The 19,188-nt window shown below is 47.7% G+C and overlaps 1 protein-coding gene across 1 annotated transcript in view; it reads right to left on the bottom strand.

The window, feature by feature from the left end:
- asic1c (acid-sensing (proton-gated) ion channel 1c) overlaps nucleotides 1-19,188 on the bottom strand; it is a 253,571-nt gene that overhangs the window by 50,216 nt on the left and 184,167 nt on the right. The window contains exon 3 of the mRNA XM_068030767.1: nucleotides 4,797-4,924. Coding sequence (XP_067886868.1) covers nucleotides 4,797-4,924 — 128 coding nt within the window. The remainder of the gene's footprint in view (nucleotides 1-4,796; nucleotides 4,925-19,188) is intronic.

The raw sequence follows: 19,188 nt of genomic DNA, 5'->3' as shown, positions 1-19,188 counted from the left end.
CCCCCGACCCTGGACAGACCCCCTCCACCCCCCCCCCCGACCCTGTACAGACCCCCTCCCCTCCCCCAACTCTGTACAGACCCCCCTCCCTGACCCTGTACAGACCCCCTCCCCAACTCTGTACAGACCCCCCTCCCCCGACCCTGTACAGACCCCCTCCCCTCCCCCAACTCTGTACAGACCCCACTCACCCGACCCTGTACAGACCCCCCCTCCCCCGACCCTGTACAGATCCCCTCCCCCGATCCTGGACAGAAACCCCCCTCCCCCAACCCTGTACTGACCCCCGACCCTGTACTGATCCCCCCGAACCTGTACTGACCCCCTCCCCCTCCCGGACCCTGTACAGACCCCCCTCCCCTGACCCTGTATAGACCCCCTCCCCTGACCCTGTACAGACCCCCCTCCCCTGACCCTGTATAGACCCCATCCCCGACCCTGTAAAGTCCCCCTCCCCCGACCCTGTACAGACCCCCCTCCCCCGACCCTGTAAAGTCCCCCTCCCCTGACCCTGTACAGACCCCCCTCCCTGACCCTGTACAGACCCCCTCCCGGACCCTGTAAAGACTCCCTCCCCCTCCCGACCCTGTACAGACCCCATCCCCCTCCCTCTCCCTAGTACAGACCCCTTCCCCAACCCCCCTCACCCTACCCTCAGCCCCTCTCCCCCACTCTATACAGCCCCCTCCCCCACCCTCAGATCCTCTCCCTCAGCTCCCCAACCCTCAGTCCCCCCATTCTGTACAGATCCCCTCCCTCAGCTCCCCTCCCCCCACCCTCAAACCCCCCGCACTCAGCCTCAGCTTCCCATACAGCTGATATTTCAGTGACCCTCCATTCACTCATTGGCTGTTGTTTGTACCAAACTCTGAGCTCTGGTTTGACCCCATCAGGAGTAACTCTGTTCCGTTCTGGGCCCCGCACCTCAGGAAGGATATATTGGCCTTGGAGGGGTGCTGAACAGATTCACCAGAATGATATTGGGATCAAAGGATTAAATTCTGAGGACAGGTTGCACAGACTAGGCTTGTATTCCCTGAAATATAGAAGGAGTGATGGAATCGAGGTGTTGAAGATGAGTAAAGGATTCGACAGGGTCAATAGAGAGAAACTATTTCCTCAGGTGGGGGGAGTCCAGAACAAGGGGGAAAAACCTTCAAATTAGAGCCAGGCTGTTCAGGGGTGATGTCAGGAAGCACTTCTTCACACAAAGGGGAGTGGAAATCTGGAACACGCTCCCCCAGAAAGCTGTTGGCGCCGGGGGCCAATTGAAAATTCCAAAACTGAGATTAATGGATATTTATTGGGTAAGGGGATTAAGGGTTACGGTACCAAGGCAGATAGATGGAGTTCAGATACAGAACAGCCATGATTTAATTAAATGACGGAACAGGCCAGAGGGACTGTAATTTGGAGGGTTAAGGAAAATCCCAAAGCCTTTTATTCATATATAAGGAGCAAGAGGGTAACTAGAGAAAGGATTGGCCCACTCAAGGACAAAGGAGGAAAGTTATGCGTGGAGTCAGAGAAAATGGGTGAGATTCTAAACGAGTACTTTGCATCGGTATTCACCGAGGAGAGGGACATGACGGATGTTGAGGTTAGGGACAGATGTTTGATTACTCTAGGTCAAGTCGGCATAAGGAGGGAGGAAGTGTTGAGTATTCTAAAAGGCATTAAGGTGGACAAGTCCCCAGGTCCAGATGGGATCTATCCCAGGTTACTGAGGGAAGCGAGAGAGGAAATAACTGGGGCCTTAACAGATATCTTTGCAGCATCCTTAAACACGGTTGAGGTCCCGGAGGACTGGAGAATTGCTAATGTTGTCCCCTTGTTTAAGAAGGGTAGCAGGGAAAATCCAGGTAATTATAGACTAGTGAGCCTGACGTCAGTGGTAGGGAAGCTGCTGGAGAAGTTACTGAGGGATAGGATCTATTCCCATTTGGAAGAAGATGGGCTTATCAGTGATAGGCAACATGGTTTTGTGCAGGGAAGGTCATGTCTTACCAACTTAATAGAATTCTTTGAGGAAGTGACAAAGTTGATTGATGAGGGAAGGGCTGTAGATGTCATATACATGGACTTCAGTAAGGCGTTTGATAAGGTTCCCCATGGTAGGCTGATGGAGAAAGTGAAGGCACATGGGGTCCAAGGTGTACTAGCTAGATGGATAAAGAACTGGCTGGGCAACAGGAGACAGAGAGTAGCAGTGGAAGGGAGTTTCTCAAAATGGAGATGTGTGACCAGTGGCGTTCCACAGGGATCCGTGCTGGGACCACTGTTGTTTGTGATATACATAAATGATTTGGAGGAAAGTATAGGTGGTCTGATTAGCAAGTTTGCAGATGACACTAAGATTGGTGGAGTAGCAGATAGTGAAGGGGACTGTCAGAGAATACAGCAGACTATAGATAGATTGGAGAGTTGGGCAGAGAAATGGCAGATGGAGTTTCAATCAGGGCAAATGCGAGGTGATGCATTTTGGAAGATCTAATTCAAGAGTGAACTATACAGTAAATGGAAAAGTCCTGGGGAAAATTGATGTACAGAGAGATTTGGGTGTTCAGGTCCATTGTTCCCTGAAGGTGGCAATGCAGGTAAATAGAGTGGTCAAGAAGGCATACGGCATGTTTTCCTTCATCGGACGGGGTATTGAGTACAAGGGTTGGCAGGTCATGTTACAGTTGTATAGGACTTTGGTTCGGCCACATTTGGAATACTGTGTGCAGTTCTGGTCGCCACATTACCAAAAGGATGTGGATGCTTTGGAGAGGGTGCAGAGGAGGTTCACCAGGATGTTGCCTGGTATGGAGGGCGCTAGCTATGAAGAGAGGTTGAGTAGATTAGGATTATTTTCATTAGAAAGACGGAGGTTGAGGGGGGACCTGATTGAGGTGTACAAAATCATGAGAGGTATAGACAGGGTGGATAGCAAGAAGCTTTTTCCCAGAGTGGGGGATTCAATTACTAGGGGTCACGAGTTCAAAGTGAGAGGGGAAAAGTTTAGGGGGGATATGCGTGGAAAGTTCTTTACGCAGAGGGTGGTGGGTGCCTGGAACGCGTTGCCAGCGGAGGTGGTAGACGCGGGCACGATAGCGTCTTTTAAGATGTATCTAGACAGATACATGAATGGGCCGGAAGTAAAGAGATACAGACCCTTAGAAAATAGGCGTCATGTTTAGATAGAGGATCTGGATCGGCGCAGGCTTGGAGGGCCGAAGGGCCTGTTCCTGTGCTGTAATTTTCCTTGTTCTTCTTTGTTCTAATTGTTCCTACATTGAGAACAGGTTTAACCCTTAATCCAAATTGAACAGAGAGGCCACATTTCTAGATGGTTCTTTGTCAGGCAGCTGCTGTCGTTGGTGGATGAGAGTCAGAAAACTGAGGGTGAAGCAAAAAGCCAGAACATTCATAATAAAAACCAAAAGTGCTGGCAATACTCAGCGGGTCTGGCAGCATCTGTGGAGAGAGAAGCAGAGTTAACGTTTCAAGTCACTGACCTTTCATCAGAACTGGGAAACGTTTTGAGCAACTGAAAGGGTGGAGGGTGGGAAAGAAGAACAAAAGGGAAGGGGTCTGTGATAGGGTGGAGGCAGGAGAGACTAAGTAACAAAAGGTTTCATGGTACAGAGCCAAAGGGAGGGGTAATGAGACAAGTAAAAAAACAAGACGTGTCTGGATGAGGTGTGAATGACAGAATAGCAGCCATCCGATTAAGAAAGAAAAAAAACGAACAAGCAAAAAAAACCAAAGCAAAATGGGGGCAGAGGTTATGATCTAAGATTATTGAACTCAATGTTGAGTCCAGAAGGCTGTAAAGTGCCCAGTCGAAAGAGGAAGTGCTGTTCCTCGAGCTTGTGTTCAGCTTCATTGAAAAACTGTTGGAGGCCGAGGACGGAGAGAAATGTGAGGTGATTCATTTTGGTAGGAAGAACATGGAGAGACAATATAGAATAAAGGGCACAATTCTAAAGGGGGTGCAGGAGCAGAGGGACCTGGGTGTATATGTGCACAAGTCATTAAAGGCTGAGAGAGCAGTTAATAAAGCATACAGTGTCCTGGGCTTTATTAATGGGGACATAGAGTACAAGAGCAAGAAAGTTATGTTGAACTTGTAGAAGACATTAGTTCAGCCTCAGCTGGAGTATTGTGTCCAGTTCTGGGCGTCGCACTTGAGGAAAGACGTGAGGGCATTGGAGAGAGTACAGAAAAGATTCAGGGGAATGGTTCCAGGGATGAGGAATTTCAGTTATGAAGATAGATTGGAGAAGTGAGGACTGTTTTCCTTGGAGAAGAGAAGGTTGAGAGGTGATTTTATAGAGGTATTCAAAATCATGAGGGGTCTGGACAGAGTAGATAGAGAGAAACTGTTCCCACTCGTGAAAGGATCGAGAACGAGAGGGCACAGATTTAAAGTATTTGGTAGGAGAAGCAAAACTGACATGAGGAAAAGCTTTTTCACGCAGCGAGTGGTTAAGGTCTGGAATGCACTGCCTGAGAATGTGTTGGAGGCATTCAAAAGGGAATTAGACAGTTATATGAAAAGGAAGAATGTGCAGGGTTATGGGGAGAAGGTGGGGGAATGGAAATGAGGGAATTGCTCTTTCAGAGAGCCAGTGTGGACACGATGGGCCGAATGGCCTCCTTCTGCACTGTAACAATTCTGTGATTCTGAGATCAGAGGGGGAGCAAGGTAGAGAATTGAAATGACAGGTGAGAGGAAGGTCGGGTCCACATTCATGTAGTTTCTTGTTGGCCTTCAGTACGCCATGCAGCAAACCTGATTGGTACTCTACCCTCTGCTCTTGTGTGGACACAAAGGTCTGAAAGCCTGGAGCGACCCCAAAGCCCAACTCGTGAATATACGGCGGCTCATCCTGCGTGTGGATCTGAATCTTCAAACCAGCTTCAAAGGACGTCTCTTCTGTGAGTTGGGTTGTCGAGAGAGAGAGAGAGAGAGAAAAAAAAGACACCTATTAACAATAATAACTTCCTGCTGCTGAAACTCTCATTCATGCCTTCATTATCTCTAGATTTGACTATTCCAATGCACTCCTGCCTGGTCTCCCACATTCTACTCTTCATAAACTTGAGTTCATTCTACAACTCTGCTGCCTGTGTCTTAACTCACATCAAGTCCCGTTCCCCTATCACCTTCTGCTCCCTGACCTACATTGACTCCCGGTCAAACAATGTCTTGGTTTTCAGTCTGTCCGTTGCCTTGCACCTCCCTATCTTTGTAATTTCCTCCAGCCCCACAACCCTCCAATTCTCTAATTCTGGCCTCTTGTGCATCCCCAATTTTAATTGCTCCCCAATTGATGGCAGAACCTACAGCTGCCTGGGTCCCAAGCTCTGGAATTCCCTCCCCACCTCTCCACCTCACTTTCATAGGAAAATAGGAGTGGGAGTAGGCCATTCAGCCTATCGAGCCTGCCCTGTCATTCAATATGATCATGACTGATCACCCACTTCAATGCCTTTTTCCCACACTATCCTCATATCCCTTTATGTCATTTGTATTTAGAAATCTGTCAATCTCTGCTTTAAACATACTCAATGACTGAGCTTCCACAGCCCTCTGGGGTAGAGAATTCCAAAGATTCACAACCCTCTGAGTACAGAAATTTCTCCTCATCTCAGTACTGAGTGGCTTCCCCCTTATTTTGAAATTGTGTTCCCTGGTTCTAGATTCCCCAACCAGGGGAAACATCTTAGCTGTATCTACCCTGTCTATCCCTTTAAGTATTTTCTGGGTTTCCATGAGATCACCTCTCATTCTTCAAAACTCTGGAGAATACAGGCTCTCTTTCCCCAATCTCTCTTCATAGGGCAGTCCCACCATTCCAGGAACGAGTCTGGTGAACCTTCGTTTCAATCCCTTGATGGCAATAATATCCTTCCTAAGCTTAGAGGACCAAAACTGCACACAATACTCCAAGTGCGGTCTAATCAATGTTCTATACAATTGCAGCAAGACGTCACTACTCCTGTGTTCAAATCATCTTGTGCTCAAGGCCAACATACCATTAGCCTTCCTAATTTCTTGCTGCACCTGCATGTTAGCTTTCAGTGACCTATTGACAAGGACACCCAGGTCCCTTTGTACATCTACACTTTCTAATCTCTTACCATTTAAGAAATACTCTGCACATCTATTCCTCCAACCAAAATGGATAATCTCACATTTTCCCACATTATATTCCAACTGCCACATTCTTGCCCACTCAGGAAGTCTATCCAAATCCCCTTGAAGCCACTTTGCATCTTCCTCACACCACACATTCCCACCTAGTATTGTGTCATCTGTAAACTTGGAAATACTACATGTGGTCCCCACATCCAAATCATTGATATAGAGTTATACAGCACAGAAACAGGCCCTTCGGCCCATCGTGTCTGTGCCAGCCATCAAGCACCTATCTATTCGAATCCCATTTTCCAGCACTTGGCCTGTAACCTTGTATGCTGTGGCGTTTCAAGTGCTCATCTCAATACTTCTTAAATGTTGTGAGGGTTCCTGCCTCTACCACCTCTTCAGGCAGTGTGTTCCAGATTCCAACCACTCTCTGGATGAAAATCTTTTTCCTTAAATCCCCTCTAAACCTCCTGCCCCTTACCTTAAATCTGTGCCCCCTGGTTATTGACCCCTCTGCTAAGGGAAAAAGTCTCTTTCTATCTAACCTATCAATGCCCCTCATAATTTTGTATACCTCAATCATGTCCCCCCTCAGCCTTCTCTGCTCGAAGGAAAACAACCCCAGCCTTTTCAGTCTCTCTTCATAGCTGAAATGCTCCAGCCCAGGCAACATCCCAGTGAATCTCCACTGCACCCTCTCCAGTGCAATCACATCCTTCCTATAGTGTGGTGCCCAGAACTGTACACAGTACATCAGCTGTGGCCTAACTAGCGTTTTATACAGCTCCATCATAACCGCCCTGCTCTTATATTCTATGCCTCAGCTAATAAAGGCAAGTATCCCATATGCCTTCCTAACCACCTTATCTACCTGTGCTGCTGCCTTCAGTGATCTATGGACAAGTACACCAAGGTCCCTCTGACCCTCTGTACTTCCTAGGGTCCTACCATCCATTGTATATTCCCTTGCCTTGTTAGTCCTCACACTTCTCAGGATTAAATTCCATTTGCCATTGCTCCGCCCATCTTACCAGCCCATCTATATCATCTTGTAATCTAAGGCTTTCCTCCTCACTATTTACGACACCACCATTTTTCGTGTCATCTGCGTAATTACTGATCATACCTCCTATATTCACGTCTAAATCATTAATGTAGACTACAAACAACAAGGGTCCCAGCACCGATCCCTGTGGTACACCACTGGTCACAGGCTTCCACTCGCAAATACAACCCTCAACCATTATTCTCTGCCTCCTGCCACTAAGCCAAATTTGGATCCACTTTGCCAAATTACCCTGGATCCCATGGGCTTTTACCTTCTTAACCAATCTCCCAAGTCGGACCTTATCAAAAGCCTTACTGAAGTCCTTGCAGACTACATAAACTGCTTTACCCTCATCTACACATCTAGTGAATTCAATCATGTCAATTAAACATGGTCTCCCCCCTGACAAAGCAATGCTGACTATCCCTGATTAATCCCTGCCTCTCCAAGTGGAGATTAATCCTGTCCCTCAGAATTTTTTCCAATAGTTTTCCTACCACTGATGTTGGACTCACCGGCCTGTAATGACCTGGTTTATCCCTGCTACCCTTCTTGAATAATGGTGCCACATTCGCTGTCCTCCAGTCCTCTGGTACCTCTCCTGTGGTCAGAGAGGATTTGAAAATTTATGTCACAGCCCCTGCTATCTCCTCACTTGGCTCACATAGCAATAACCTGCTCAGTGACACTCCGTTTGGGTTCCGCCAGGGCCACTCAGCTCCTGACCTCATTACAGCCTTGGTTCAAACATGGACAAAAGAGCTGAACTCAAGAGGTGAGGTGAGAGTGACTGCCCTTGACATCAAGACAGCATTTGTCAGAGTATGGCATCAAGGAGCCCGAGCAAAACTGAGGTCAATGGGAATCAGGGGGAAAAACCTCCGCTGGCTGGAGTCATACCTAGCGCAAAGGAAGATGGTTGTGGTTGTTGGAGGTCAATCATCTCAGTCCCAGGACATCACTGCAGGAGTTCCTCAGGGCAGTGTCCTAGGCCCAATCAACAAGCGCATGGGTAAGGCTTCCATTGCTATGTCCAGACTGGCCAAGAGAGTGTGGGAAAATGGCGCACTGACACGGAACACAAAAGTCCGAGTGTATCAGGCCTGTGTCCTCAGTACCTTGCTCTACGGCAGCGAGGCCTGGACAACGTATGCCAGCCAAGAGCGACGTCTCAATTCATTCCATCTTCGCTGCCTTCGGAGAATACTTGGCATCAGGTGGCAGGACTATATCTCCAACACAGAAGTCCTTGAAGCGGCCAACACCCCCAGCTTATACACACTACTGAGTCAGCGGCGCTTGAGATGGCTTGGCCATGTGAGCCGCATGGAAGATGGCAGGATCCCCAAAGACACATTGTACAGCGAGCTCGCCACTGGTATCAGACCCACCGGCCGTCCATGTCTCCGCTATAAAGACGTCTGCAAACGCGACATGAAATCGTGTGACATTGATCACAAGTCGTGGGAGTCAGTTGCCAGCATTCACCAGAGCTGGCGGGCAGCCATAAAGACAGGGCTAAATTGTGGCGAGTCGAAGAGACTTAGTAGTTGGCAGGAAAAAAGACAGAGGCGCAAGGGGAGAGCCAACTGTGCAACAGCCCCGACAAACAAATTTCTCTGCAGCACCTGTGGAAGAGCCTGTCACTCCAGAATTGGCCTTTATAGCCACTCCAGGCGCTGCTTCACAAACCACTGACCACCTCCAGGCGCGTATCCATTGTCTCTCGAGATAAGGAGGCCCAAAAGAACACATCTAGTGAATTCAATCATGTCAATTAAACATGGTCTCCCCCCTGACAAAGCAATGCTGACTATCCCTGATTAACCCTTGCCTCTCCAAGTGGAGATTAATCCTGTCCCTCAGAATTTTTTCCAATAGTTTTCCTACCACTGATGTTGGACTCACCGGCCTGTAATGACTTGGTTTATCTACTCTTCTTGAATAATGGTGCCACATTCGCTGTCCTCCAGTCCTCTGGTACCTCTCCTGTGGTCAGAGAGGATTTGAAAATTTATGTCACAGCCCCTGCTATCTCCTCACTTGGCTCACATAGCAATAACCTGCTCAGTGACACTCCGTTTGGGTTCCGCCAGGGCCACTCAGCTCCTGACCTCATTACAGCCTTGGTTCAAACATGGACAAAAGAGCTGAACTCAAGAGGTGAGGTGAGAGTGACTGCCCTTGACATCAAGACAGCATTTGTCAGAGTATGGCATCAAGGAGCCCGAGCAAAACTGAGGTCAATGGGAATCAGGGGGAAAATCCTCCGCTGGCTGGAGTCATACCTAGCGCAAAGGAAGATGGTTGTGGTTGTTGGAGGTCAATCATCTCAGTCCCAGGACATCACTGCAGGAGTTCCTCAGGGCAGTGTCCTAGGCCCAACCATCTTCAGCTGCTTCATCAATGACCTACCTTCAATCATAAGGTCAGAAGTGGGGATGTTTGCTGCTAATTGCACAATGTTCAGCACCATTTGTGACTCCTCAGATACTGAAGCAGTCCGTGTAGAAATGCAGCAAGACCTGGACAATATCCAGGCTTGGGCTATTAAGTGGCAAGTAACATTCGTGCCACACAAGTGCCAGGCAATGACCACCTCCAACAAGAGAGAATCTTACCATCTCCCCTTGACATTCAACGGCATTACCATAGCTGAATCCCACACTAGTCCTGCAGCAAGTAACTCACCTCCTGACTCCCCAAAGCCTGTCCACCATCTACAAGGCACAAGTCAGGAGTGTGATGGAATACTCTCCACTTGCCTGGATGGGTGCAGCTCCAACAACACTCAAGAAGCTCGACACCATCCAGGACAAAGCAGCCCGCTTGATTGGCACCCCATCTACAAACATTCACTCCCTCCACCACCGACGCACAGTGGCAGCAGTGTGTACCATCTACAAGATGCACTGCAGCAATGCACCAAGGCTCCTTAGACAGCACCTTACAAACCCGCGACCTCTCCCAACTAGAAGGACAAGGGCAGCAAATGCATGGGAACATCACCACCTGCAAGTTCCCCTCCAAGTCACATACCACCCTGACTTGGAACTATATCGCCGTTCCTTCACTGTCGCTGGGTCAAAATCCTGGAACTCCCTTCCTAACAGCACTGTGGGTATACCTACCCCAAATGGACTGCAGCGGTTCAAGAAGGCAGCTCACCACCACCTTCTCAAGGGCAATTAGGGATGGGCAATAAATGCTGGCCTGGCCAGTGACGCCCACATCCCTGAATGAATAAAAAAAACATAACAGTCTGGGATACATCTCATCTGGGCCTGGGGATTTATCCACTTTTAAGCCCGCTAAAACAGCTAATACTTCCTCCCTTTCAATGCTAATATGTTCACGTATATCACAAGCCCCCTCTCCAATCTCTACTCCTTCATCATCCTTCTCCATAGTGAACACAGATGAAAAGTAATCATTTAAAACTTCACCTATGTCCTCCGGCTCCACACACAGATTGCCACTTTGGTCCCGAATGGACCCTACTCGTTCCCTGGTTATCCTCTTGCCCTTAATATACTCATAAAACGCCTTAGGCTTTTCCTTTATCTTGCCCGCCAGTGTTTTTTCATGTCCCCTCTTCGCTCTCCTAGTTACTTTTTTTAAGTACCCCCCACCCCCCCCCCCACCCCCGACACTTTCTATATTCCTCTAGTGCCTCTGCTGGTTTTGGTGCTCTGAATCTGCCATAAGCCTCCTTTTTTTATCCTGATCCAATCCTCTATATCCCTTGAGATCCAGAGTTCCCTGGACTTGTTGGTCCTACCCTTCACCTTAACGGGTACATGTTGGCTCTGAACTCTCACTATTTCCTCTTTGAATGACTCCCACTGGTCTGATGTAGACTTTCCTACAAGTAGCTGCTCCCAGTCCACTTTGGCCAGATCCTGTTTTATCATATTGAAATCCACCTTCCCCCAATTCATTACCTTTATTTCCGGCCCTTCTTTGTCCTTTTCCATACCGACCTTAAATCTTACAGAGTTATGGTCAGTATTCCCGAAATGCTTCCCCACTGACACTTCTACCACTTGTCCAGCTTCATTCCCTAGGATTAGGTCCAGTACTGCCCCTTCTCCTGTAGGACTTGCTATGTAATAGCTCAAAAAGCTCTCCTGTATGCATTTTAAGAATTCTGCCCCCTTTAAGCCTTTTGCACTAAGACTATCCCAGTTGATATTGGGGAAGTTGAAATCCCCTACTATTATTACCCTATTATTTTTACACCTCTCTGAGATTTGCCTACATGTCTGCTCCTCTATCTCTCCCTGACTTTGGAGGTCTGTGGTACACACTCTCGGCGTTCTCCCCACAGGTCCACTCCTCTCCGCTCCGGTCCCAGAGAGTAAGTGATTGGGCTGCGATCCTCGGGCTTCATTTATTGGCTCTGCTCTCAGCGTTCTCTCCACAGGTCCGCTCCACTCCCAGAAGATAAGTGCATATACTGTGCAATCGAATATATTAGATATATATTGTGAACAGCTGGGGCCCAAGCACTGATCCCTGTGGTACCCCACTAGTCACAGCCTGCCAACGCGAGAATGACCCGTTTATTCCTACTCTCTGTTTTCTGCCTGTTAACCAATCCTTAATCCATGCCAGTATATTACCTCCTATCCCATGTGCTTTGCTTTTGCGAACCAACCTCCTGTGGGGGTTATCAAAAGCCATCTGAAAATCCAAGTATACCACATCCACCAACACCTGACTCCTGTTGCTAAAATATGGGTCTGGGTTTCGGGGGAATGAAATACTGAGGGGCTTGATGGCTGGGTGAATGAGGATGTGATGTCCTGTTGGATAAATAACCTGCTAGCAAAATGGGAGCTTTTGTGAAATGGCCCGCCTGGATGAGGTGCTGGAGGGTGCCCTATGCCTGTTGCACGCTTACCCCAGAGACAGTCAACACCTTCAGGAGAGGAGTCAGAGGATCTGAAGTGATGGATAATACAGGTGATCAAATTCCAGCTGGGGATCGCAGCTTCCTGATGTCATAGAGTCACAGAGATATACAGCACAGAAAGAGGCCCTTCCGCCCATCGTATCTGTGCCGGCCATCAAGCACCTAACTATTGTAATCCCATTTTCCAGCACTTGGCCCATAGCCTTGTATGCTATGATGTTTCAAGTGCTCATCTAAATACTTCTTAAATGTTGTGAGGGTTCCTGTCTCTACCACCTCTTCAGGCAGTGTGTTCCAGATTCAAAGAACAAACAAAGAACAGTACAGCACAGGAACAGGCCATTCGGCCCTCCAAGCCTGCGCCGATCTTGATGCCCGCCTAAACTAAAACCTTCTGCACTTCCGGGGCCCATATCCCTCTATTCCCATCCTACTCATGTATTTGTCAAGATGCCTCTTAAACGTCTCTATGGTACCTGCTTCCACCACCTCCCCCGGCAGCAAGTTCCAGGCACTCACCACCCTCTGTGTAAAGAACTTGCCTCGCACATCCCCTCTAAACTTTGCCCCTCTCACCTTAAACCTATGTCCCCTAGTAACTGACTCTTCCACCCTGGGAAAAAGCTTCTGACTATCCACTCTGTCCATGCCGCTTATAACTTTGTAAACCTCTATCACGTTGCCCCTCCACCTCCATCGTTCCAGTGAAAACAATTCGAGGTTATCCAACCTCTCCTCATAGCTAATTATCTCCAGACCAGGCAACATCCTGGTAAACCTCTTCTGTACCCTCTCCAAAGCCTCCACGTCCTTCTGGTAGTGTGGCGACCAGAATTGCACGCAATATTCTAAGTGTGGCCTAACTAAAGTTCTGTACAGCTGCAGCATGACTTGCCTATTTTTATACTCTGTGCCCCGACCAATGAAGGCAAGCATGCTGTATGCCTTCTTGACTACCTTATCCACCTGCATTGCCACTTTCAGTGACCTGTGGACCTGTACGCCCAGATCTCTCTGCCTGTCAATACTCCTAAGGGTTCTGCCATTTACTGTATACTTCCCACCTGCATTAGACCTTCCAAAATGCATTGCCTCACATTTGTCCGAATTAACTCCATCTGCCATTTCTCCGCCCAAGTCTCCAACCGATCTATATCCTGCTGTATCCTCTGACAATCCTCATCACTATCCGCAACTCCACCAACCTTTGTGTCGTCCACAAACTTACTAATCAGACCAGCTACATTTTCCTCCAAATCATTTATATATACTACAAACAGCAAAGGTCCCAGCACTGATCCCTGTGGAACACCACTAGTCACAGCCCTCCATTCAGAAAAGCATCCATCTTGCCAGCTCCCCCCTGATCCCATGTGACTTCACCTTTTGTACCAGTCTGCCATGAGGGACCTTGTCAAAGGCTTTACTGAAGTCCATATAGATAACATCCACTGCCCTTCCTTCATCAATCATCTTTGTCACTTCATCAAAAAACTCAATCAAATTAGTGAGACACGACCTCCCCTTCACAAAACCATGCTGCCTCTCGCTAATAAGTCCATTTGTTTCCAAATGGGAGTAAATCCTGTCCCGAAGAATCCTCTCTAATAATTTCCCCACCACTGACGTAAGGCTCACTGGCCTATAATTTCCTGGATTATCCTTGCTACCCTTCTTAAACAAAGGAACAACATTGGCTATTCTCCAGTCCTCTGGGACCTCACTTGTAGCCAATGAAGATGCAAAGATTTCTGTCAAGGCCCCAGCAATTTCTTCCCTTGCCTCCCTCAGTATTCTGGGGTAGATCCCATCAGGCCCTGGGAACTTATCTACCTTAATGCTTTGCAAGACACCCAACACCTCCTCCTTTTTGATAATGAGATGACTGAGACTATCTACAATCCCTTCCCTAGGCTCATCATCCACCAAGTCCTTCTCTTTGGTGAATACTGATGCAAAGTACTCATTTAGTACCTCGCCCATTTCCTCTGGCTCCACACATAGATTCCTATCTCTGTCCTTGAGTGGGCCAACCCTTTCCCTGGTTACCCTCTTGCTCTTTATATACGTATAAAAAGTCTTGGGATTTTCCTTAATCCTGTTTGCCAATGACTTCTCATAACCCCTTTTAGCCCTCCTGACTCCTTGCTTAAGTTCCTTCCTACTTTCTTTATATTCGTCAAGGGATTCGTCTGTTCCTAGCCTTCCAGCCCTTACGAATGCTTCCTTTTTCTTTTTGACGAGGCTCACAATCTCCCGCGTTATCCAAGGTTCACGAAACTTGCCAAACTTATCCTTCTTCCTCACAGGAACATGCTGGTCCTGGATTCTAATCAACTGACGTTTGAAAGACTCCCACATGTCAGATGTTGATTTACCTTCAAACAGCCGCCCCCAATCTAAACTCTTCAGTTCCTGCCTAATATTGTTATAATTAGCCTTCCCCCAATTTAGCACCTTCACCCGAGGACTACTCTTATCCTTATCCACTTATGGAATTATGGTCACAGTTCCCGAAATGCTCTCCTACTGAAACTTCGACCGCCTGGCCGGGCTCATTCCCCAATACCAGGTCCAGTACGGCCCCATCCCTAGTTGGACTATCTACATATTGTTTCAAGAAGCCCTCCTGGATGCTCCTTACAAATTCTGCCCCATCCAAGCCCCTAGCACTAAGTGAGTCCCAGTCAATATTGGGGAAGTTAAAATCACCCACCACTACAACCCTGTTACCTTTACATCTTTCCAAAATCTGTCTACATATCTGCTCCTCTACCTCCCGCTGGCTGTTGGGAGGCCTGTAGAAAACCCCCAACATTGTGACTGCACCCTTCCTATTCCTGAGCTCCACCCATATTGCCTCGCTGCATGACCCCTCCGAGGTGTCCTCCCGCAGTACAGCTGTGATATTCTCCTTAACCAGCAATGCAACTCCCCCACCCCTTTTACATCTTCCTCTATCCCACCTGAAGCTTCTAAATCCTGGAACATTTAGCTGCCAATCCTGTCCTTCCCTCAACCAAGTCTCTGTAATAGCAACAATATCATAGTTCCAAGTACTAATCCAAGCTCTAAGTCCATCTGCCTTACCTGTTATACTTCTCGCATTGAAACAAATGCACTTCAGACCACCAGTCCCACTGTTCTCCGCAACATCTCCCTGCCTGCTCTTCCTCTTAGTCTTACTGGCCTTATTGACTAGTTCCCCTTCATTTATTTCACTTGCTGTCCGACTGCTCTGGTTCCCACCCCCCTGCCACACTAGTTTAAACCCTCCTGAGTGACGCTAGCAAACCTCGCAGCCAGGATATTTGTGCCCCTCCAGTTTAGATGCAACCCGTCCTTCTTGTACAGGTCCCATCTGTCCCTGAAGAGATCCCAATGGTCCAGATATCTGAAACCCTCCCTTCTACACCAGCTGTTCAGCCACGTGTTTAGCTGCACTATCTTCCTATTTCTAGCCTCACTGGCACGTGGCACAGGGAGTAATCCCGAGATTACAACCCTAGAGGTCCTGTTTTTTAACTTACTACCTAACTCCCTAAACTCCCCCCTGCAGGACCTCGTCACTCTTCCTGCCTATGTCATTGGTACCAATGTGTACCACAACCTCTGGCTGTTCACCCTCCCCCTTCAGAATGCCCCCTGTCCGTTCAGAGACATCCTTGACCCTGGCACCAGGGAGGCAACATACCATTCTGGAGTCTCTTTCACGTCTACAGAAGCGCCTATCTGTGCCCCTGACTATAGAGTCCCCTATAACTATTGCTCTTCTGCACTTTGTCCCTCCCTGCTGAACAAAGTGCCAGCCGTGGTGCCACTGCTCTGGCTGCTGCTGTTTTCTAACGGTATACCTGTTAGAGAGGGCGATAGCCACAGGGGATTCCTGCACTGACTGCCTGCCCCTTCTAGTGGTCACCCATCTATCTGCCTGCATCTTGGGTGTAACCACTTCTCTAAAGCTCCTGTCTATGACACTTTCCACCACCTGCATGCTCCTAAGTGCATCCAGTTGCTGCTCCAACCGATCCATGCGGTCTGTGAGGAGCTGCAACTGGGTACACTTCCTGCAGATGTAGTTGTCCAGAACGCTGGAAGCGTCACGGACTTCCCACATCTCACAGGTGAAGCACTTCACCCCTCTAACTGACATTTCTAGCACTAATTAGTTAATTAATATAAAATAAATAAATACTTATTAAATCCTTACTAAATTGTTATAATTATCTATATGGTCCCCAGTGCTAGATTTCTACTATAAATATTAAATGCTATCTAAATACAGTAATCTCCTCCCTCTGGTTTAAATACTCTACTTATTAATGAGTTAATTAGGGTTTTAATCAATTTTTACCAATGTTTTATTTTCAAATTCAGTACAAATTCCCTACCAGCCATCAGGTCACAGCTTTCCTGTGACATCACTTTTCAGTTTTTTTTTTACCAGAGGTAGGTTTTTTATACTTACCGGTCTGGAACTCCGCCCTCCGATTCTTCTCCGTGAATGTAGGCCGCGAATCCCCGAGGTATGTTTTTTATACTTACCGGTCTGAAACTCCGCCCTCCGATTCTTCTCCGTGAATGTAGGCCGCGAATCCCCGAGGTATGTTTTTTATACTTACCGGCCTGGAACTCCTCCCTCCGAGTCTTCTCCGTGAATGTAGGCCGCGAATCCCCGAGGTAAGTTTTTTATACTTACCGGCCTGGAACTCCTCCCTCCGAGTCTTCTCCGTGAATGTAGGCCGCGAATCCCCGAGGTATGTTTTTTATACTTACCGGTCTGAAACTCTGCCCTCCAAGTCTTCTCCGTGAATGTAGGCCGCGAATCCCCGAGGTAAGTTTTTTATACTTACCGGTCTGGAACTCTGCCCTCCGAGTCTTCTCCGTGAATGTAGGCCGCGAATCCCCGAGGTAAGTTTTTTATACTTACCGGTCTGGAACTCCTCCCTCCGAGTCTTCTCCGAGAATGTAGGCCGCGAATCCCCAAGGTAAGTTTTTTTTCTTACCGGTCTGGAGCTCTGCCCTCCGAGTCTTCTCCGTGAATTGCAACCACCCTCTGGGTGAAAAACCTTTTCCTCAAATCCCCTCTAAACCTCCTGCATCTTACCTTAAATCTATGCCCCCTGGTTATTGACCCCTCCGCTGAGGGAAAAAGTTTCTTCCTATCTACCCTAGCAATGCCCTTCGTAATTTTGTATACCTCAATCAGGTCCCCACTCAGCCTTCTCTGTTCTAAGGAAAACAACCCTCGCCTTTTCAGTCTCTCTTCACAGCTGAAATGCTCCAGCCCAGGCCACATCCTGGTGAATCTCCTCTGCACCCTCTCCAGTGCAATCACATCCTTCCGATAGTGTGGTGACCAGAACTGTACAGAGTACTCCAGCTGTGGCCGAACTAGCGTTTTATACAGCTCCATCATAACCTCCCTGCTCTTATATTCTGTGCCTTGGGTAATAAAGGAAATTATCCCATATGCCTCCCTAACCACCTTATCTACCTGTGCTGCTGCCTTCAGTGATCTATGGACAAGTAGACCAAGATCCATCTGACCCTCTGTACTTCCTAGGGTCCTACCATCCATTGTATATTCCCTTGTCTTGTTTGTCCTCCCAAAATGCATCACCTCACACTTCTCAGGATTAAATTCCATTTGCCACTGCTCCGCCCATTTTACCAGCCAATCTATATCACCCTGTAATCTAAGGATTTTCTCCTCACTATTTACGACACCACCAATTTTCGTGTCATTTGTGAACTTACTGATCATACCTCCTATATTTATGTCTAAATCATTAATGTACACTACTAACAGCAAGGGTCCCAGCACCGATCCCTGCGGTACACCACTGGTCACAGGCTTCCACTCGCAAAAACAACCCTCAACCATCACCCTCTGCCTCCTGCCAGGAAGCCAATTTTGGGTCCAATTTGCCAAATTGCCCTGGATCCCATGGGCTCTTACCTTCTTAACTGATCTCCCATGCGGGACCTTATCAAAAGCCTCACTGAAGTCCATATAAACTACATCAACTGCTTTACCCTCATCTACACATCTAGTCACTGCCTTGAAAAGTTCAATCAAGTTAGTTAGACACTATCTTCCCCTGACAAAGCCATGCTGACTATCCCTGATTAAGCCCTGCCTCTCCAAGTGGAGATTAATCCTGTCCCTCAGAATTTTTTCCAATAGTTTCCCTACCACTGATGTTAGACTCACTGGCCTGTAATTACCTGCTTCCTCCCTCCTCCTTTAAGGCACTCCTGAAAACCGACCTCTTTGACCAAGCTTTTGGTCACTTGACCTAATATCTCCTTTTGTGGTATGATGTCATACTGTGTTTTATATCGCTCCTATCCAGTGCCTTGGGACGTTTTATTATATTAAAGGCACTATATAAATATAAGTTGTTCTTACATAGGTGTAATGATCAGGGAGGGGAAATGTGATATACTTGATCAAATTAACATTGAAGAGGAGGATGTATCAGCAGCTTAAATGTGGATAAATCCCCAGGCCCAGATGAGATGTACCCCAGGCTGCTATGTGAGGCAAGGGAGGAGATGGATAGAAAATTGGTTGGCAGACAGGAAACAAGGAGTAGGGATAAACAGGTCTTTTTCCGAATGGCAGGCAGTGACTCGTGGGGTACCACAGGGATTGATGCTCGGACCCCGGTTATTCACAATATATATTAATGATTTAGATGAGGGAACTAAATGTAATATCCCCAAATTTGCAGATGACACAAAACTGGGTGGGAGGGTGAGTTGTGAGGAGGATGCAGAGAGGCTTCAGGGTGATTTGGACAAGTTAAGTGAGTGGGCAAATGCATGGCAGATGCAGTATAATGTGGATAAATGTGAGATTATCCACTTTGGTAGCAAAAACAGGAAGGCAGATTATTATCTGAATGGCTATAAACTGAGAGAGGGGAATATGCAATGAGACCTGGGTGTTCTCATACACCAGTCGCTGAAGGTAAGCATGCAGGTGCAACAGGCGGTAAAAAAGGCAAATGGTATGTTGGCCTTCATAGCGAGAGGATTCAAGTACAGGAGCAGGGATGTCTTGCTGCAATTATA

Source organism: Heterodontus francisci, chromosome 5 (genome assembly GCF_036365525.1).
Source record: "Heterodontus francisci isolate sHetFra1 chromosome 5, sHetFra1.hap1, whole genome shotgun sequence".
NCBI classification, from domain to species: domain Eukaryota; kingdom Metazoa; phylum Chordata; class Chondrichthyes; order Heterodontiformes; family Heterodontidae; genus Heterodontus; species Heterodontus francisci.
This window is presented reverse-complemented; position numbering and strand designations above follow the sequence as displayed.